We start from the raw sequence: 21,521 nt of genomic DNA on the forward strand, positions 1-21,521 counted from the left end.
TTATGAAGTTTACCAGGCTGTTCTTGAACTCATTCTGTAGCCTCCAGAGAACTTGGAACTATAGATTTGTACCACCAAAAAAAAAAAAAAAAAAAAAAAAAAAAAAAAGAAAAAAAAAAGAAAAAGTCTCTAAGGCAGTGGTTTTCAACCTTCCTAATGCTGCGATTCTCTGAGACCATTTCTCATGTTGTGGTAACCTCCAACCATACAATTATTTCTCTGCTACTTCATAACTGTAATTTTACTACTGTGAATATCTGGTATGCAGGATATGTAACCCCCAAGCGATCATGACCCACATGTTGAGAACCACTACCCTAAGAGGGGTTTGGTTTGGTTTGGTTTGGTTTTTCAAAAGAAAAGTTTTCCCCCAGTCATAGATCTCTAAAAGTCCCTAGGTCAGTGCCACGAGGAATTTTGGAAAGACTACTGTGGGTGGACCTGATCTTTCCCAGGCCTGTTAGAAAAGAGAAAAAGGAAGAAATTGTTTAGGAGCCATTTAAGTGTAAAACTAGTATCAAAACCTGTGTGAGGGTCCCAAGCCTCTTGCCACTTAGGACTACCACAATAGAGAAGAGTGGTTGGGGGGTTGGTGGCCTGCTGCTGGCTCTGGAGGCCCATGTTGAAGATGGCCCCTGAGGAGGCCTGTGGTGGATTGGTGATGGGAGGGTCAGGGAAGAGCCAGGGTCAGATCACCACTGATGGTGTAGGACGGTTTCCCCAGGAGGGCTGCAAGCACTCTTTCTCTGAACCTCCACACTAAGCTTGGGTTGCCTCCTAGGAGAAACGGCTACAGTGCCTGTCCTTCAGTGGAGTGAAGGAGAGGGAATGGCAGATGGAATCTCTCATCCGCTACATCAAGGTGATCGGCGGCCCTGCTGGAAGAGAAGGTCTATTGGTAGGCCTGAAAAACGGCCAGGTGAGCCTTCCTGTGCTACCATCGGGCACGCTGCGTTTCCTGTCTGGGATGACGTGCGATGGGCTATAGACGGCCTGGGGTTTGCTTTCATAAAGACAGCCCCAGGCCAAAGGGCTGTGGCTCTCAGACTCACAGCGTGCTCACCCTGGCAGAGTAGGCGCGCCGTGGCTTTCAAACTGCACGTAGCAGGGATCAGTTTGCTTAAGGTCACCCCGAAGGTGGGATTTGTTGGAGACACAGCTTTAGTGGATTGCTGGAGAGGCAGGCAGAGATTGTGCACGAGGTCAGAGCCTTATTAGGCAGTGCCTGGATTAATCTGTATTCCTGTCTGGGGCCTAGCCGGTGCTAGTCCTTAGGGTGTTACTAGAACCTAAAAGAAAACTGGACTGTTTGGACAAATCGATTAGGAAATCTAGGCTACATGAAATTGAACAGATTCGCTGTGTGTTCATCTACATTCTTTGCTTAAAATAAGAAAGTTCTATGTGGGCTACATAGAAATTTGAAAGTGAAAATATAACTGCATTAGCCTGAGAACCAAGCTGTGTGGCAGATGGCTGTGGCTGAAGCTTGTCAGGTCTTTGCTGGGGACGGAAGTTGCGGAGCATGAGATCAGTATCTGCTGACGAGCAGTGGCACCCCAGTGGGGGAGAGTCTGCAGCTTCTTCAGTCAGCTGTCAGGTCTCATGGGAGGCTGAGAGCATGACTTTGGGGTCAGGTTAACCTGGGACCACATTCCTTCTCACGAGCTGTATGGCCCTGGGCAGATAGATGAGTTTGCCTCTCTGAGGCTCAAGTTATCCAAATAAGGACAATACTGTTTCTTCCCAGGGCTGTCAGAAACAGGGATGTCAGTGAATGGCAGCTGTCACCATCAGCACCGTCATTATTACTTTATACCAGATGTCTCCCCTGTGTTTACAGTAGCCCTTCCTGTGTTAGTGTATGACTCCTCTACCCTGCAGTTTAAGCAGTATCATTAAAAATGTCTCCAGTTCACACAGACATTAGTCAGTTTGGCATGTCTTAGGTCTGTTGTTGCTTCAGTGACCTCCTATGAACCATGCTTTTGGACTCTTAAGGATGGTTCCCCCCCCCCCCAAGTTTATTTAATGAGTCTTTTCTCTGCACACAGCTTCTGGAGGAGTTAGTGGGTGTTGTTCTTGTAGAACACATGGGATGCCAAGAGTCTGGCAGTGGTCCAGGGTCTGGTTGCCGTGGTAACTCACACTTATTTCTCTGAAATTTCGCCAGATCCTGAAGATCTTTGTGGACAATCTTTTTGCTATTGTCCTGCTGAAGCAGGCCACAGCCGTGCGCTGCTTGGACATGAGTGCCTCCCGGAACAAGCTGGCTGTGGTGGATGAAAATGACACATGCCTGGTATACGACATCCACACGAAGGAGCTGCTTTTCCAGGTGGAGTCCTGGATGGAGACCCAGTCCTTGGAACAGGGAGCTGCCTTGAGCCTCCCAGTTGTGCAAGGAGGCACCCAGCCCTTTCTGGGAGGAACAGCAAGGGCCTGGGACCCAGCACAGGAGTAGATCCTGAGAAGCCCCAGGGACGAGGTAGCTGGGCCAGCCTCTTGAGCACTCGTTTCCGTGTCAGGAAGATGAGCAAGGAACCTCAGTTTCACATAGCCATAAGCAGTACTTGAGTGGACTGTGACATGTCTTGTGGCCATGTTAATGTGTGGTGGTGACTTTTTTGATGAAGTCTGTGAGTCCCTTACCCTGGACTGCTAGTTGCTGCCAGTGGCCTAAAGTACACTAGGAGGGACATGAAGAAGCTCACCTAAGCTTACTCTACAGAACACTGCAGCACAATAGCTGCGTGGATCACTGGTAGTGGGCATAGTTTCCACAGTCTTTGGTCCTGTGGCTGAAAGAAGTGTATCACTGAGCAGTCCAAAGACTGTACCCATCACCTGGCTGGCTTTCTGCCACACTAGGGCTGTTGGCCTCTTTGAGGCATTGTGAGAGGTCAGAGCTAATTTACTTATGAGGTCCCCCTGAGACTGGAGCCTCTGCTCTCTGGCTTCTCCTGCACAGTTTCCCAATGTCATAGATAGACATGGGTCTTCTTCCAAGGCCCTCCTTGTCCTTGACAACACAACCAGCAGGGTAGAAGTGTCTGGCTTTCCTCAGTCAGTTGGACAGGGCTACATGGCTACAGGTAGCCCAGAATGACTTCAGTTATTATCACGTCATGGCACAGAGGAAGCAGAGGGTTTAGGGGAAAGAACCTGTATTCACGGACCCCTGTGAGTCTCAATCTAGCTAACATGAAACTACCTTTTCCTTCCTTCCTTCCTTCCTTCCTTCCTTCCTTCCTTCCTTCCTTCCTTCCTTCCTCCTCTGTTTTTTTTTCCTTTGAGACAGGATCTTTCCATAGCTCAGGCTAGCCTCCACGTGAGGATGAACTTTAGGATGATCCCTTATCTCCATTTCCTAAGTACTGGGGCTAGAGATGTTATATTATGCTGAGATCCAACCCAGTACCTTTTGCATGCTAACTAAACCACATTCCTTCCCCATGCTAACATGAAGCTAGAAGTTGCATTCTCATAGACTCGCCACAGAACAACCCAGGAGCAAACAAGATGCTACTGTGTTCTCAGTGCTAGGCATAACCAGCCCTAAATGGTGCCCTTCTCCCAGCCTCAGCACTACCCCTGCCTGGACCTGGAGGTGGTTAGAAGCTCCTCAGTGTGTCCTGTGTAGAGAGAGGTTGAAAGATACATGGCCCTTACTGCAGCTTCTCTGCCGAAGTAGCCAAGGTGGCTCTCAGGCCTTACCAGGAGACACAACCTTCCTAGTCTGTCACCCCCTGCGCTTGCTCCTCACACGGGAAGTACCAATATTCCTCATCCAAACAGTCTCTGCTGAGGGTAGAAGACTCAGGGCATGGAGGTCCTAGGCCTCTAAAGTTGAGCAGAATCCTGGTGGAGAGGGTACCTCCTGGTGTCACTGTGGTTTTAGTATAAGAGTTATACATGCAGAGACAATGTGTTATTTTCTAATTTTTAAAAGAACTCCCCATTCTTTTGCTTATTATAAAAAACAGTGGAAGTTCATGACCAAAGAAACCAGACTAGCAACCAGAAAAAAAAAAAAAAATAGAAAATAGAAATTCTTCTCAGGTCTACTCACCCCACAGCAGTCACTGCTGATCTTCAGGGTGAACCTGTGAGCCTCCTCCCGGGTTGGTAGGTATGTGTGGAAGTGTGTGTGTGTGTGTGTGTGTGTGTGTGTGTGTGTGTGTGTGTGTGTGTGTGTTTTCCTAACTCGTTAGGAAAGGAACCCAGCCTCTTACACATGCTAGTCAGCTACCACAGAGCAGCACCTTGCTCGCTTCCTTTAACAGAAATGGGATCCTACCTTGCTCCATTTCCACCTACTGTGGAATGATTAAAATATGGAGGGGATAATTGATTTTGAAAATGGCACATATCCAAAAATTCTATCACTCTACCAGTACATAGAGGAGTTTGGCTCGTCCCTTCTTTTCTGATCCCCTTCCCTCTTTCTCTTCATCCTGCTGTCTGTACTTGAGGGCCACCCAGACTTTAAAAATGGCTGGGGTGAAAAGTGGGAGTGTTGTCAGAGCCTCACAGGCCTCTGTCCCTCAGGAACCGAACGCCAACAGCGTGGCCTGGAACACGCAGTGTGAGGACATGCTCTGCTTCTCTGGAGGAGGCTACCTCAACATCAAGGCCAGCACCTTCCCAGTGCACCAGCAGAAGCTGCAGGGCTTCGTGGTTGGCTACAACGGCTCCAAGATCTTCTGCCTTCATGTCTTCTCTATGTCTGCCGTGGAGGTGCCACAGGTAACCCTGTGCCTGCCACTCCTCTGCAGCCCCAGGGCACGCAAAACAGAATGGTCAGACCCTCAGACAGGTGCTGGGAGCAGCAAGGAGGAGAAGGAGGAGGGAGGTGTGGGATCTGTGGTGTCTCACGGTGCTATGGACTGGGTGAGTGTAGCCGTGTGTTTCTGGAGGAGATCAGCCCCGTTGTCTTAGTTAGGGTTTCTCTTGCTGTGATGAAAAACCATGACCAAAAAAAGCAAGCTGGGGAGGAGAGGGTTTATTCAGTTTATAGTTCCACATTGTAGTCCATCACTGAAGAAAGTCAGGACAGGAACTCAAACCAGGCAGGAACCTGGAGGCAGGAGCTGATGCCAAGGCTGTGGAGGGCGGTTTTGTTTTGTTTTATTTTGTTTTTTTGTTTTTGGTTTTTTTTGTTTTTGTTTTTGTTTTTCAAGACAGGGTTTCTCTGTATAGCCCTGGCTGTCCTGGAACTCACTCTGTAGACCAGGCTGCCCTCGAACTCAGAAATCCTCCTGCCTCTGCCTCCCAAGTGAGAGGGCTGCTTCTTATAGGCTAACTTCCCATGGCTTGCTCAGCCTGATTTCTTACAGAGCCCAGGACACCGGCCTAGCACTGGCCCCACCCACAATGGGCTATGCCCACCTCCATCAATTATTAATTAAGAAAATGCTCTATAGGCTGGCCTCAGCCTGATTTTATAGAGCCATCTTTTTCAATGGTGGTTCCTCCTCTCAGGTGACTATAGTTTTGTGTCAAGTTGGCATAAGCCTAGGAGCACACTGGTTCATTGCCCTCTTTTCTTTCTGATCCCCTTGCACTGTGTTAGTTGTCCTCAGTACTGTGTTAGTGGCAAGCCCACAGGTGGAGCGTCAGTGCATGAGTGGGAACACTGTGTGGAGAGAACAGGTAGTGGGCACTGTCTGAGGGATGGGACCCAGAGATGGCACATGGGGTCCTGCATAGTCTCCTGAAGAGAGGAGAGACCAGCTAGAAACCACAGGAACAGAAGGGAAAAACAGACAGGGACCCAGACGGCATCCCTGCTAGTTACAGCCGCCTGTCTGCTTGCCCCTAAAGTGAGAGACATTCTCTACAGAACTGTCATCAAGCCAAGGCAAGCACTAAGGAGAAACTTGAACCCAGCATCCTGTCTTCAAGAGAATATTTTATTGTTTTTAATGTGTGTGTATGTGTGCATATATACATATATGTGGTGCACATGAGGACAGAAGAGGGCATCAGATTCCCTGGAGCTGGAGTCTCAGGGGGTTGTGATCCACCTCAAATGGGTGCTGAGAATGTGATATGGGTCCTCTTAACCACGGAACCGTCCCTCCAGACCTCAGGCATGTTATTGTACTGACTGTACTGACTATGGACCCAAAACAAGAGAATGGAGCTTTTAATCACTTTATGCCATCAGGGTTAGGGTTGTCTGTTTTAAAGTGTGTTAAAGTTTGTGTGTGTGTGAGCGCCTGTGACCGACAGTCCCAGGACAACTTTTGGCATTGTTTCTCCCGTTGTTGGTTCTGAAGGTTGGACTCAGGTTGTCACACTTGTGCAGCAAAGTACTTTTACCTTTTCAGCCATCTTGCCAGCTCCTGCGCCATCTTCTTTTAACATGACATTTAGCTCTTCTAGGCCCATCCCCTTGACGAATTATTGACTAGCAATCTAACCTAGCAGTGTGGTTCATCCCAATAGTCTCAGCACTTTGAGGATGGGGCAAGAGGATTCAAGTTTAAAGGCAGCCTGGGATGCATCACAATATTTTTTCTTAAAACAAAAAACAAAACAAACCCCACTAACAACAAAGACAGTTGTCCCAACCAAGCACCCCACCTACTAATCTGGTGTTCTGCTCAGCAGTCTACTAGAAACGCGGTGCCATGTCAGTGAATACACTTACCAGGATTTTCAAACAGGAAGACAGCTGCAGGCTCACATCTGTGTGTGAGAAAGGACAAGTGATTCCTTGTGTGTGCCGCTCAAGTCCCCTTAGGTAGTGATGTGCAAGACTGTAATGCAGTCAGTTGTCCCTTTGCTCCACTGTGCAGTCTGGAGTGCCTTCCTGCTGCAGGCCCCATGCCCTCCCTGCTGTGTACCCAGTTCTGTTTGTAATGAATGCAGCTCTTCTATCACATGATAGTCATAGCTTATTCCACCGGCACCTACATTTATATTATTTACAGCCTTTTTGTTTTTCTTTTCCTGTTTTGGAAACAGGGTCTCAGTATTGGTCCAGGCTGCCCTAGAACTCTGTGTGGACCAGGCTGGTCTCAATCCCACAGCAGTCTCCCCTGTCTTTGCCTCAGAGTGCTGGGATTAAAAGTGTGAGTCACCAGGCCTGGCTGCCTATAGTTTTTTGCTCTTGCAAATAGTGGGTGTCTTCCTTGTGTAGGTCCTGACATAGTATAAGTTCCAGGAACTGAAATTGCTGGGCCAGAGGCCTTGTCCATTGAAAGATGTTGATACATTCTAGACTGCCTTTCCTCTAGAATGCTCTGTCAGTCTGCTTGGCCTGCAGACTCTGCCTCCTTCTTCCCGGAGCCGTGGAAGCCCTTGTTACTTGTTCCTGCAGGGCTTGACGGCAGCAGTGTCCACATCAGCTCCTGCTCCTTACCGAGTATTCAAGCAATGGCAGTGAATTCTGATGGGAATGAACAGTGGGGAAAGAGAGCCTGAGAGATGGGAACAGGGCGACGTGTGGTGGCAGCTGAGGACAGCCTGCCCGTGTGACTCTCCGTGCTGTCCTTATCTGCTCCGCAGCAGCATCCTAAACCCAAGCACCACATCTGCTAGAAGCCCACTCTTCCTCATCTGTGCCAAACAGGCTTTGCTTCTTCAAAGGTTTTCTCCCAAGACTGCCATCCTAACCTCAGAAATAAATGCAGTTGCTGCTCCCTGATTCTAGCCAGCCAAAGAGCCAGAGAGGCTGCTGGGGCTCCTTCTGCCAGAGCCCCAAGAGTCAGTAGCCAAAGGCTCTGTTGGTTGCAGCAGCCTTCCTGCTGATGCAGCAGGCCAGAGCTGCCAAGCATTGGGAAAGGCGATCTGAGACAAAGGCTGTTTATCTGTCGCCTCGCCTCTAGTCTTCCTGTGGTTTGGGCCTCCAGACCAGGCAAAAAGCCCCATTTTTGCCCTTGGGATTTTTGGTTTCCTTTCGAAATTTGTATCATCTTGTGCAAGAACTTGTGTGTCCGAGCTGCCAAGTAGGGCAGTAAACCTGAGTTGTGCTCCATGATGTCAGGCTTGGAATACAGCAGCCACATAAGGGTTTGCTCGGAGGGAACTGGTTCATTAGGATGTTTTTCAAATCCTCATTCACGTTGTACCTCTCTGCTGTACAATCAGCTCATCTTGTGTGACATTTTAATGTTCCCTTGTCATGGGGGAGTCGGTTGTTGCAGGAAGTTCTGCAGTTTGGGAAAAGGAGCCCTGGTTTTGGAATCTGATTCTGTAACCTGATCTAACTGCATCCTCAACACCATACCTTCCTCTTTGAGGCCTCATTTCTTTTCTGTGTGATAGGATCATTGGTTTTTGGTTTGGTTTTGTTTTGCCATGTTGCTCACAGTCTTGAACTCCAGGGCTGAAGTGATCCTCCCCAGAGCAGCCGAGACTCCAGGCTTTGCCACTGAGAAATGGGGTTAATTACACCCGTTTTCAGGTTTTGCCTGCCCCAATTCCTGTTATTATTCCTCCTTATTACAGACAGTCGTGAAATATCAAAAGCCACAAAACAGCTAAAGTGGACCAGAGGAGTCTAGAGACGAGAGCTCATTGTGAGGGCAGAGTAGGTGGGGTTTGGGAAAGCTTAAGGAGATGAGGAAACCTGTGTCCAGGAAGATGGGTACTTTGCCCCTTTCAGAGTGCCACTTCAACTACAGAAGCCTGGGCAGAGTTTCTGAGCAGAAGGCACCTGGAGAGGATGTGGCTGAGCCAGACCAGTGTACTAGCTCAGCTGCTCCTAGTCTGTGGCCAGCTGCCTCCCTACAGTAGGAGGGAAAGTGTATGGTGTATTACCGCAGGAAAACAAGCCCCTGGGAATAGCTGTGCCTTGCTGTCAGAGGGTAGATCAGCTTGAAAGCAAAAAGGTTTCTTTTAATTCTGAAGGGGGAGCAAAAGGACCGGAAATGTCAAAGATAAAGGCCGAAAATGGAGAAAGCAGCACTTCCGGTTTCACATTTGGGAACCATTAGTACAGAGGTACTGGCTGATTGATCTTTACTGCCCAGGAATCCAGCAGGGAGACAAAGGTCCCTGAAGTGTATTGACTGGCCTCAAATCAAGACAGGGTCTTTATTGCTACAGATGCCAGGCCCAGCTTAGCTCTAGCCTGATCTGTATACATGTGTTCTTACGCGCGCGTGCGCGCGTGCACACACACACACACACACACACACACACAAGAAGGAACACAGGACCAAGAATATCAGGTCACCTCTTGCTCTAACATCAGGTTCTTAATTTGATAGACATCAGGATCTTAATTTGATAGGTCTGTGTCCTCCGACAAGTCAGGTCTGCTCCAGGAGTCTCCCTCTCCTGGGGTGCTATCAAAGGTAATAACACCTCCTTACACATGACTCTTTGGACAACTACAACTGTCTTTGTAGCCTTAAAAAAAAAAGAGAGAGAGAGAGAGAGAGAGAGGTCACTAGGGGATACTTGTAGATATTCTCAGATAGGCAGCTTGGTCTTCAGCATCAGAGACCCCAGGGACTTGTCCTCAGAGTTTTCTGGGCTGTCTGGAGCAAGCTCCATATCCGTGCCCTTTTCAGACATAGTCTTTGAGAAGAGGCCGTCCCAGATCTTTCCCTTCTGGTCAGTGAACTTGTTCCCCTGGTGGAGGAACTGCTGGGAGTGACTAGAGCCCTGCTGCTGCCACAGACCCACATGGAGTACAGCACAAGGTTTATCTACACAGAGGCCAAGGACAGCTTAGACTCCTTCTCTTGGGGCATGAGGAGAGCTTCCAGGAGGGATCTGTTAAGAGAGCTTTAAAAGGCCAAGTAGGCATTTTCCATGAGGGGTGGGACGGTGGGCAGGGCAAATCCTTCCCAGAGAAGGTGACATATTAGGGTTATGTAGACCTAGGGAAGAGGAAGGCAAATGACAGCCAAAAGTGTGAAGAGAGCTCAGCAGGAGGTACCCAGGTGGGCCAGGGTGAGGCTGCGAAGATGCAGAAGCTTGAGATAGGTGTTTCTGGTAATGTCACTGTGAACATCTGGTTGTAATATGACTTGTTGACTACTGTCTTTTGTTTTTGTTTTTGTTTTTTTCTAGACAGGGTTTCTCTGTGTAGCCCAGGCTGTCCTGGAACTCACTCTGTAGACCAGGCTGGCCTCGAACTCAGAAATCCGCCTGCCTCTGCCTCCCAAGTGCTGGGATTAAAGGTGTGCGCCACCACTGCCCGGCCTCGTTGACTCCTCTGATCTATTCTCTTTCTCCCTGAAACCCTGCAGTCTGCTCCGATGTACCAGTACCTCGATAGGAAGATGTTCAAAGAAGCATACCAGATCGCTTGCTTGGGAGTGACAGACACTGATTGGCGTGAACTGGCCATGGAAGCTCTAGAAGGACTAGAGTTTGAGACGGCAAAGAAGGTATGCACTTAGTAGTGTGAGCTAGAATTTGGTCCTTGAAAGGGTGAGGCAGGAGGGTGCCGGTAACACCAAAGGGGCAGAAAGCGACCATAATGGGCTCTGAAGTCTCAGTCACCCTTTCACAGTGGTGGTAACTACCCTCCCGGGGTGGTTTTCTGGAGGGTTCTGGAAGACTAGGACCTGTTCTCAGGAAGCTGGGACAATCTACGCAGATGATGCCAGTAAAACATCTGGTTGAGTCTGGCTGCCAGGCTTGGTAGTAATCATTTATGTAAAGAACCTAGATAGAGCCTGCTCATGGTGGCCATTTATTAGTCAGGTATCTCAGACTGGGGTTAAGCACCAGCCATTTATCACCCCACCATTGTTCTTAGCACTGGCTTAGTGCAGAGGAGATGGTCAGGCTCCCTGATTCCCACAGCAGTGTGGCAGTGTCCCATATTCTCCTGGCATGATTCACAGTGCTACTCCTAGTTTAGCCAAAAAAGCTAAGGAAATGGCCAAAAACATTTAACCTTTCCTAGACTTATAAGTGCCCATCTGATAGATCGAGGGAGAAGAGGGAATGGCTTCCAGCCTCTCCTGTCCTCTTTCCATGCTTTCTCTCCCATAGCCAAGTGGAGAGTCTCCTCTTGCCCAGGCTACTGATACTGAAGTGCCTGCAGACATATGTGGTACCTGCCTCTTGTTAAACAGAGGACCATTGAACAGAGCACACATCAGAGCTGAGCTTTTTCCCAGCCTTTTCTCTCAGCCTGACTTCTCTATCCCTGCTTCTAAAATGCATGGTGCTCTTCCTCTATTCTGTACTCACCTTGAGGCCTCCCCAGGCCTGGTAAAGGAGTTTGGAGTAGCTGTGCAAATGCCAACTATGTCACACAGAGTTGGAGGTGTCGCTGCTCGGTGGTAGAGCACTGGCTAGCATACACAAGGCCCTGTCTCAGTACACAGTGCATGAAGAAAAGTCAAGCTACCCAATAATTGCCTACATATTTTTAGATCAGATAAGCATTGGGAAGTATTAGACTAGGGCTTTAGGAATTCAGGAGAGAGGGGACATTCCTTCTCCTGCCCCACCTAGAAATACAAGCCTGTAAGGAATACCAATAGGTTTTCAGGGTGTCTTCAGTCTATAGCTAGAAATAAAGTTACATTCTTAGATAGTTACCCTTCACACCTAGAGCCTAAGAGCCCACTCATGTTAGTACTGCCCTGTTATAGAGCACGTGGCCTCTGTGACTCACTGAGCGTATGTCCAGATAAAGGGAACTGGAGCTAGGATATTACCTTCTCTTCATTTCATAACCCACCTTGCATCTCAGAACACTTGAGGATAGACATGACCATATCAAAGCACTGGGTTCTTTGTTAGAATGGTATTTCTTTAGTCATTTTATTTGAAAAATGAAAATTGTGTGTATATTTCTTGTGGGTAGCATGATATTTTGAAAAGTCGTAGAGCTTTGAACATAGACCTTGACTGATGTTTTGTTTCAATCCTGAATCCTTGGCTTTCCTCTCCCCTGGGTATCAGTCTTTCAGGACTCAGACTTGTGGAAGGAGGGGCCTGGCCTAGAAGGGTGCTCCCACTAGATGGCACAGGAGAGCTGCTTAGCTGCCAGCTCATCTGTTCCCTGCTCTCCACTTCCCTCTGTGGAAGTTACTCACAGTCTTGTGACTGACCACTCCGAATTTGCACCCTGACTGCGGTATATCAAGGCTGAAGAATGTCAGTGACAGACTTATCAAATTCAAGAATCCAGTGCTCAGAACCAGACAGGCCCTTGAAGAGGTGTCACTTGCTTGCCTGACCACAAAGAAGGCTGCTGGATCCCATCCATAGGAAGGAAATAGCTCAAGGTCCTGTTGGGCTGAGACCTGAGTCTTTTTTTTCCTACTCTGCCCATTACCAGGGACCTGCTTCTGTACATGGTTTAAAAAACACAAATCAGGAAGGCAGCTTTTACTTTTGTCCACCCTGCCTGATTGACCCTTTACCAGTTCCTCAAGAAGAACCAAGTACTGGGTACTGTGCAATGTGCCTGTCACCCCAGCTTTTCAGCAGGCTGTGGCAGGAGGATCCCTTGAGCACAGACATTCAAGGTCAGCCTAGGTAAGATGGTCAGTCCCTGTTTGAGAAAGAAAGCCACTTGCCAGGCCCCTTCTGGGCAGCGCTTGCCTAGTCCTGCCGTCTGCCACCGCTCAGGCTCAGACAGGAAGAGCCCTCCCTAGGGCATCTGCCTCGTGCTTGTGCCGTTGGCTCAGGAGATTTAGCTCCAAGCTCCCCATTTCCACTGTGAACCCATGAACTAGGGAAGGAGACAAAGGCCAAGTGAAACTCCTGTGTCCCCAGCCTTTGTGGCCCTGTAGAGTAGAAAGATGAAATCACCCTGTGGCCATCTGTGAGGCAGCCGGAAACTGGATGACATGATCATTTTCCCCCATTCTTCTAGCATAGAGAGTGCCTAGCAGTGGCCAAGGGCTGTTGTGTATTCTAAACCAGGATGGCTCAGAAGCTGCTGCTCCAGGCATGTGTCAGTCCATTCCACATGGACAAGCTGGGTGTAGATGTTGCCATCAGAGCACACAGAGGTCCAGTTCCCCCAAGTCCCTCGTAGTACCTGAGAACAGCAAAAGGCACTTCACTGGCACCAGTCTGCTGGACCCTCACAACCTTCTAGAAATCCATGCATCAGAAGTCTCTACCCCTACTGGAGTCCAAGCAGGGGATGTGCATTCAGGATTAACATGCAAGTTTACTTTTTAGAGACCAGGAGATTACTCCCTACCATCCTCCTTCAGAACTGCTCTTTCCCGAGCCTTTTCCTCCTCTCCCTGTGTGCCCTGTGAGTGAGCAGAGCTGTCTACTGCTTCCCATCCAAATCACAGGCAGAAGCTTGCAGGCTCTTGTCTCTGTGTCTTGCCTACTCTGCAGATGCCATGGACCTGAATCAGCCCGGCTTGCCTTTCCGTTATGAGCAGTGTCTGGCAAGGGGTTCCACTGTAGACTATAGGATCATAGTTCTGTTTTACCTAATCCCAAAATGATTGATGCTCCCAGGACTTCTTTACAGTTCTTTGTAAGGACTAATCCTTGAGATGTAGACAGGCTGAGCCTCTCTGGGTGGCACACCTCCCAATGATGAATCGAGCTTCCCTCCTCTGCTTGCTGGCTCTCTTTCTAGAGCTTGTCATATCCCACCCCCATCAGCCTGTGGAGAACAAGAAGGCAGCTGACACGATTCTTATTCCTTCCCATAGGCCTTCACCAGAGTCCAGGACCTTCGATACCTAGAACTGATCAGCAGTATTGAGGTAACTGATGAAAGCGTCTTCCGTCACAGGATGCAATGGCCTGTAATCCTGAGTACATGAGGACAAAGGCCCTGTAGTCTGTTCTGGGGATAGAGTGGCCCATAGAGACAACACCCGCTTAGCCGCTTGGTAGTTGACTGAGGTAGAGGGTTTGGGTCTCTCTAAGCATTGGTTCCTTGTTCCTAAAACGGGATCTATATACTAGGCAACGGTGATACTCACCTTTCATTCTAGCACTCAGGAGGCAGAGGCAGGTGGATCTGAGTTCAAGGCCAGCCTGGTCTACAGAGTGAGTTCCAGGACAGCCAGGCTACACAGAGAAACCTTAAGATGGGGGTCTATCCTGTGGTACTGCTGTAAGACAGAGTCACTCTTAGAACCTGGTATACCCTCTGGAATGAGTAGCTGTTGCCGTCCTCCTGATCGAGTAGTCTGACAATGAACAAAGCCTTTCCCAAGTGTTCCCAGCATGGTCTACTAAGGCATCCTCCTGCCCAGAAGGCCTGCTGTAGGCTAAAGAATCTGGTCTGACTGCACCATTTATGGGTGATGGAAGACACTATTTTTAACTTCTGTGTACCTCAGTGCTGTCTGACTGTCTGTAAAAAAGGCATACATATTTCTTTCTCCTGAACAGATTTATTGTGAGGCTAAGGGAATGTGAGACACATTGGAGCTCCCAGATGGAAGCAGTGAAGAAATTGCAAATGTCTTGCCCCTCTAACTCAGTTCAGCAGAGTAAACGCTTATCGTGGGCCTCAGCCCTGTGTGGGGTGGGGGAGGAGAGGGGGCAGCAAGCGGAGCTGAGCGAGGGCAGACTACAATATGGTAACTGTTGTTCATTGAGTCTGTTCATGTGCAACCAAAGTATGAGCGACACATACAAGGTCCTTAGTGTGGTGAGCCAGGTGGTGTTGTCAGCCCTGTTCAGTGGGGGAGAAAGGAGAGGTAGGGGAGGAAGGGCCACATTCTCATGTTCAAAACCCCGGGGGAACCCAGACACTTCCCTTGCTCTCCCTAAGCTTTGCCACGTTTGCCCTGTGAGCCCTCCCTGCCCCTTCTCCCCACACAGGTGGGCGAGGGCTGGTTGGATGCCATTGTCTCAGGGACGATGCTGTGTGTTAGCCATTGGGATCTTCATCCAAAGCTACAGAACATCACTTTTCCTTGCAGTTACAAAAGTAACCGGCCAGAGAGGACGCTGACTCTTATCGCTTGTCTTGTCTTAGTTCAGCTCCACCTTTGCTTATGATCTGTGAGCTGAGAATTGTGCTTAAGGAACTGTCTCTGAGGAAAAGCAGAGAGCACGCTATTGATCTCTTGTGACTGTCCCGAGGCCTCAGCTTCTGGACTCTGGGGAGCCAGCACTGACCAGGGAGCTGTGTGCCTCGGTGAGCTCCTGCTGAATACCTGGGATGATAGCATCCTGGTGACAGAGTAATCCTTCCATATTGACAGTCCTTTACAGACATGGGCTTCTGTGGCCCACATTCCCCATGACTGACACCTATCTCACTACAAGAGTTTAGCTCACTCACAAGTTTTAGATGTCAGCTTATTTGGTTGATTAGCCTGTACTATGTGAAGGTTTAAAAATGATTTCTGTCACTGGTGAGGCATGTTGTCTCCAGCTGCGGAAACTTGTACCAGCTTGTGAGAAGTTTGATTCCATGTCTCATCCTCCTCCAGTGTGATGTACTTGATAGAAAACAAGCAAACGGCAACTGCTGGGCTGAGGGGCTGAGTGCTGGCAAGTGTTTACAAATACTGGAGCTTTAGACTAACACAGGAGGAAGGTGTGGGGGTGCTTCAGTGTGCATGAGCTTGCATGTACACATATATGTGCACACCAGGAGTGTGTTAGGGACTCTGCTTCACAAGTTATCATGGGTTATGAAGAATGAGCTCTGTGTGACCTTGACTGTACCTGATGTGCTTCTTACCATCCTTCTCTACAGAGTAGTAGAATTCTCCTGTATGAAGTGGACTTTAGCGCACACAGTGTCTTAGAGTTTTTATTGCTGTGATAAAATACCCTAACCAAAAGCAACTTGGAAAGGAAAGGGTTTACTCAGTTTAAATTTCCACATCACAGCCCATCAGTGAAGAAAGTCGGGGCAGGAATCTGGAGACAGGAGCTGGAACAAGGACCATGAAGGAGTGCTACTCACTGGCTTGCTCCTTATGCTTGCTCCTTCTTACAGCACCCAGGAGTACCAGCCTGGGCCAGCACCACCCACAGAGAGCTGGACTTCCCCACATCAATCAAGAGAACATGCCACAGGCTTACCCACAGACCAATCTGGTGGGGTCATTTTCTCAATTGAGGAGCTTGTGTCAAGTTGACATAAAACCAAACAGTACACAGAATATCTCCGCAATGCTTAGAAACAGGAGCATAGTCAGATTTGTGATTCTGTTTTATGGCTTCCATCTTGATTGAAAATTCTAGACTTAGTCCTTGTTTGTTATCACTCTGGGTCACAGCTCTGCCACCCAGGTGTCTGGACCTTTTGGAGATCTTGAGGATGCAGGGGCTGTCCCTAACTCTGACAGTGCACAATCCAGTGCATAATCCTTGGGCAAGCATACAGGAAAACAGCCCTGTGGAATTTCCACTGAGCAAACAAAGGTTCGCCTCTTGTTTGATCTTCAGTGGTCTGAAAAAAAGAACATGTCTGCTTTTGTTGTTGAGCATTCCCAATGGAGACATAGGTGAGAGACATAGCAGCCCAGGAGCCAAGTGTAGGCTCCAGTAGGAAGACTCGAAATAGCAGCAGCTAGCCTTTGTACAGGCTGCTTCCTGCCATGGCTGTAGAGGCCATTTCCTGTGCTTCTAATTTTTCCAGGAGAGGAAGAAGAGGGGAGAGACCAACAGTGACCTGTTTCTGGCAGATGTGTTTTCCTACCAAGGGAAGTTCCATGAAGCCGCCAAACTGTACAAGAGGAGCGGGCATGAGAACCTCGCTCTCGACATGTATACTGACCTCTGCATGTTTGAGTACGCCAAGGTAACGTGCCCAGCCTGCCACCAGCCGTCCCCTGCAGTGGCTTAAGTCATGTATCTAAGCAATGACACAGACAGAAAATAGGGATAAGTCTGGGTGGTGGTGCACACCTCTAATCCCAGCCTCAGGAGACAGAGGCAGGGGGATATCTGTCAGTGTGAGGCCCACCCAGTCTACAGAGTGAATTCCAGGACAGCTAGGAATACACAAGAAACCCTGTTTTAAAAAACCCAAAAGTAAATAATAAATTAGTTAATAAAATAAAATAAAATGGGGATGACCTTAGGAAAAGGGTGGGCAGATTAATAAACAGGACCTAAAGCTGGATGTTAGAGTGACAGCACATTTGGAGTACCTGTCATCAACAGCTGTGTGGGCTTTGAGCATGCCAGCATGATGCTGTCACCTGGTACTGGGGGCTTAGGGAAGTCTCCACAGATTCCCTCACACCTGGGTCAGGAGCCACCAAGGTTCAGTATCCTAAGTGACAAGCTGATCCTACAAGGCAGTGCTGTGAGTCCCTGAAGCCAGCACTCCCCAGAGAGCCTGCTCTGAGCAGCTTGAGTGTAGAGTGCCTTACTGAGCCTGGCAGGAGGAGTGGCTCCCTTATGATGGGTTTTTCCAGAAGGTCCCCATTTGCATCTGAAGGGTGGCCCCTAGGTACTCTAGACTTTTGAAGGAGCTTCCTAGACACATGAGCCCCACTGAAGAGCCAGAGTTCTCCAGGTGTCAACAGCTTAGCCTTCAACAATGCTTAAAGCCTAGATGTGAAACAGTGAGGTTCTTCCTTCCACAAAGGGGCTTGGAGGCCCTCAAAATCCTGTGGAGTCCTCAAGTCCTAGCCACAGCCAATCAGTGGCTGTTACTGCTAATCACCTAGCTCACAAGTTCCAAGTAGGACAGCTTCCCCATGCTTATCTGTGCCTAACCACGGTTGGTCTTTTCCTACCCATCTGTTAGATCCTGTGACTCCTTCATATAAGGATAATCCAGTGGGCTGCTCCTGGTTCCTCCCCTTGACACCTCAGATCTGGGCTCCAGGTTTCCTTAGTCTCTTCCATGCTCCCACCCAAACATATCCAGCACTCCATGAGATACTCCACTGAAAGGAACAGATCCTAGGGGTAGAATTTAGGCACCATGGCCCCCAGCCCTGGTTGCTCTTTGAGACTAAGCCCTCAGAGCTGCTAGTGGGCCACTGTGGTGTGGTGCAGCCGAAATGCTGCTGGACATCCAGAGTGAAGTATGATTGTGGAACCCACAGTTCTCCAGCGGGGAAAACTAACAAGAGCATAGCAGAGCTATCGTTCAGTGGAGTTCTGAGAACTGTATAAAACAATGCATAAAACCCTAACATGCCATGCTCTAGGGAGGAATAGCCAGGCATGATAGTGCATGCCTTCAGTCTCAGCACTCAGGAGGCAGAGGCAGGCAGATCTCTGTGAGTTCAAGGCCAGCCTGGTCTACAGAGTGAATTCCAGGACGGTCAGGGGCACATAGAGAGACCCTGTCAAATAAAATAAAATAAAAAATGAAAAAAGAGAGATGAGGCGTGTGACTAAATTAAATCCATATCTAAGGACGTATCTTCCTTTGTAGTAGAACAGGTACCCTGGGTTCAATTCCAGTGCTTCATGCATTGTGCACGAGTACATGCATACACATACACACACACACACACACACACACACACACACACACACACACACACATTAGGAAAGTGGGAGGGCCAGGTATGACTCCAGGGTGGATGCCTTTAGACCTCTCTCTGGCCACCCCCCACCCCCTTGGCTCCTTTCATGGTTCACCTGCACTTCCTGAGCCCATGGCCTCTTACCCAGCAGTGCAGCCTGCTCATACACTCCATCTGGTGTGGCTCTCCATGAAGGTAAATACTCTGGGCTTGTTTTGATTTTAATTTTTGATCACAATTCCCAGCATGTTGGTTCCAACTCAAGCCTGCACACACACACACACACACACACACACACACACACACACCACCTTGGCTTGGTAGTCTGCATTTGGGAAATGTGTATACACATACACATTATGTTGGGGGTGGGAGATACGGTGCTTATTAACATGGCATGTTTTTGTTTACTTGAAATTGCTTCCCAAGATTCAATCTGGTTTTTGGAAAAATTTTAAATTACATTCCCACGTACAAATAAATTGTATGCTTTCCGGACAAGTGACATGTTTATGTGGTGATAAGGGGATTATAATGCTCTTAACTCTTGCATAGTGCGTCCTTATCAGGAGCTCCGAGCATGAGAACCCTGTTCAGTCTCATTCATCACTCAGCACGGCCTCCTTCTGTCCACTCCAGGACAGAGTCTTTGCTGTGGCCCCCAGATAACGTGTAAATTGGCTTTATAGAACCCAAGCGCCTTTGAAACCCCACTTGGTTGAGCTTTGAAGGAACTGCTCAGACTCAGCTTGAGTTAAGCCACAGCCTCTGTGTTGGCTGCTGGGATGGAGGAGGCGAACATCCTGTCCCAGTGAGCTGTGTGCCCACATAGTCCCCTTGGGGAGGGGCCTCCCATTGTGGCCCCTAGCCTTTGACCTTTTCCCTCTGTTATCTCACTGAGCACTCAAACGTCCCTTTGAAGGACAGTTCTGTGCTTTTATCATGCCCGTCTCTGTTGCTAACCAACCTCATGCAGCAGCTGAGCGGGACAGCTCTGTGTTGATGTCATCATAACTGCCAAGAGGGAAGTGTGTCTGTAATAGCCCAAGCTAGGTGTCCACCGGGGCTGCTCCAGCCTCTTCTCTCTGTGCCCCAAGGGGAGGCAGAGGACAGCTGTAGGTGACCCTATCCTTATTTGTTCTGTAACAGGTAAAAGATGCCCTTCCTCCCCTTCCTGAATCATTTGGTTGTCTTAGACTAACCTAATATATGGTTTTAGGGGCTACATAATTACCCTGAAAGCAAATGGAAAAAGAAATGAGCTAATTGTTCAAGTGGGTTTCTGCGTGCATCGACTGCACTTTCCTGACAAATGAGTGTTAATCTCAAGGAAAGGAGTGCTTTTTCCATACTTAGTGAGGTTGACACAGAGCACTCTCTGTAGGGTATGTTCTCCTAAGACAAACCACTGCTCACTAGCAATGCAGATCTGCGCGTTATCTCTCAGTTCCCCATTTTGAAAAGCCCCACCTTGAAAAGTGTCAGCACTGAGGCAGCTTCAACAGTGGCAGCTCTGTTCTGAAAAGAGGTAACATTCTGAGGCTGTTTCTGGTGGGAACTTAAGAGAAGCTGGAGCAACACCCCTCCCTGTTATTGGGGTAAAAGGACCTCAGGCCCTGCCCAATCTCTGAATCCCTAGAAAGGACTATTTCCTTCATCTGTGGCTCCTGTCATCCCTTCATGGTCATAGTCCTACTTCTGCAGATCCAACCTCAAGGCAAGATCTGATGTCACTCAGTTAAGAAGTGAGCCATTGGGCACTGGGAGGTAGAGGCAGGCAGGTCTCGAGTTCCAGGCCAGCCAGAGCAACACAGAGAAACCCTGATTCAAAAAAAAAGAGGGGGTGGGGATGAATCAAGGAGTGTTTTGTCAGCTCTGTCATAGATATATCTTAGGGGCAAAGCCAACAGAATAAGCCGAGTTCAGGCCACAGAGCATCTGAGAAAAAGAGATGAGAAAAGCACTTCAGTGTGGCCTCAAAGGAAGGCACAAGGGACCAACCGCAGAACTCTGCATCACTGTGTGTGCCTAAGTCTAAACCATGTGCGCAGCACCAGTCTGGGGCATCTGGTGTCATCTCAGTGTGACTAGTGATTATAGGATTAGTATTTGTAATTTCCCAGCCCGTCATGATTCTACCCAACTGTGTGGAGGTCACAAATTAACCACTCCCAGCCCCTTCTCCGCAGTCAGTGAGGTGTGAACAAGTGTGAAGGGAAGGAGACAGGGAGGGTGCAGTCCTTGACATGTCCCTTCGCCCCAGAAGCACACTCCCTTCCTGGACACCTGGGACTAACCCACACACAGTTGTCACACAGAGCTGGGCTCTCCTGCATCCTGCTCCTTTGCACAGCCAAGTGAAGCTCTCCCTCCCCTACTTGCTGGAGCTGACGTGATGCTGGCACAGGAAGTCCTAATCCGGAATGGTTTTGTTTGTTGTGCTTCCTCAGGATTTCCTTGGGTCTGGAGACCCTAAAGAAACGAAGATGCTCATCACCAAGCAGGCCGACTGGGCCAGAAACATCAATGAGCCCAAAGCTGCAGTGGAGATGTACATCTCAGCAGGGGAGCATGCCAAGGCCATAGAGATCAGTGGCAGCCATGGCTGGGTGGACATGTAGGTTCGGCCCTTGCCTGGCAACAGTCAGCAGTTTGGTAACTCTTGAGTTTTTGACTGACAAGAGAAGAATGCTTTCTCTAAATATCTGCACCAAACATGAAAATGACTAGGTTCTCTGGGAGATGAAGAACTTGAACAACTAGCACTGCCTTTGAGGAGTATGAGAAGGGGGTCGTAGGGACCCAGGGAACACACACAGGTGCCCCTCAGATGCTGTGTTGACCTTACAGGCCTCAGATTATCCCTTGTGCCTCCAGATCAGTATCTCTACACTCATCTTGTAAATGAGGAAATCAAGCCTTGAGGGATTGCTATGTCCTCAAGGACCAAGCGTCTGGAGAGCTGTAGGGCTAAGCCTTAGGCTGTCGGGGTGGTTTCAGTGCCCCCAACACAGCGTGATGGTACCAAAGGAGCACAAGAGGAGCCCTCAGACCCTCAGGGGTCCCAGCTCTCTGGGAGGAACCATGGCATCTTCTGTGAAGATCCTTCCGTGAAGTGGCCTTGCTTAACCTTCAGGTAGAGACAAGTAG

General features: G+C 48.9%; 1 protein-coding gene across 3 annotated transcripts in view; it reads left to right on the forward strand.

Annotated features, from left to right (window-relative positions):
- The window catches only part of Ift122 (intraflagellar transport 122), a 67,271-nt gene that overhangs the window by 32,201 nt on the left and 13,549 nt on the right, over positions 1-21,521 (forward strand). For all 3 annotated transcript variants that reach the window (XM_021191470.1, XM_021191471.1, XM_021191472.2), the window contains 7 exons: positions 782-919; positions 2,174-2,338; positions 4,552-4,749; positions 10,215-10,355; positions 13,617-13,670; positions 16,520-16,681; positions 20,822-20,988. In XM_021191470.1, coding sequence (XP_021047129.1) covers positions 782-919; positions 2,174-2,338; positions 4,552-4,749; positions 10,215-10,355; positions 13,617-13,670; positions 16,520-16,681; positions 20,822-20,988 — 1,025 coding nt within the window. The remainder of the gene's footprint in view (positions 1-781; positions 920-2,173; positions 2,339-4,551; positions 4,750-10,214; positions 10,356-13,616; positions 13,671-16,519; positions 16,682-20,821; positions 20,989-21,521) is intronic.

This window comes from Mus pahari, chromosome 2, assembly GCF_900095145.1.
Source record: "Mus pahari chromosome 2, PAHARI_EIJ_v1.1, whole genome shotgun sequence".
NCBI lineage: Eukaryota > Metazoa > Chordata > Mammalia > Rodentia > Muridae > Mus > Mus pahari.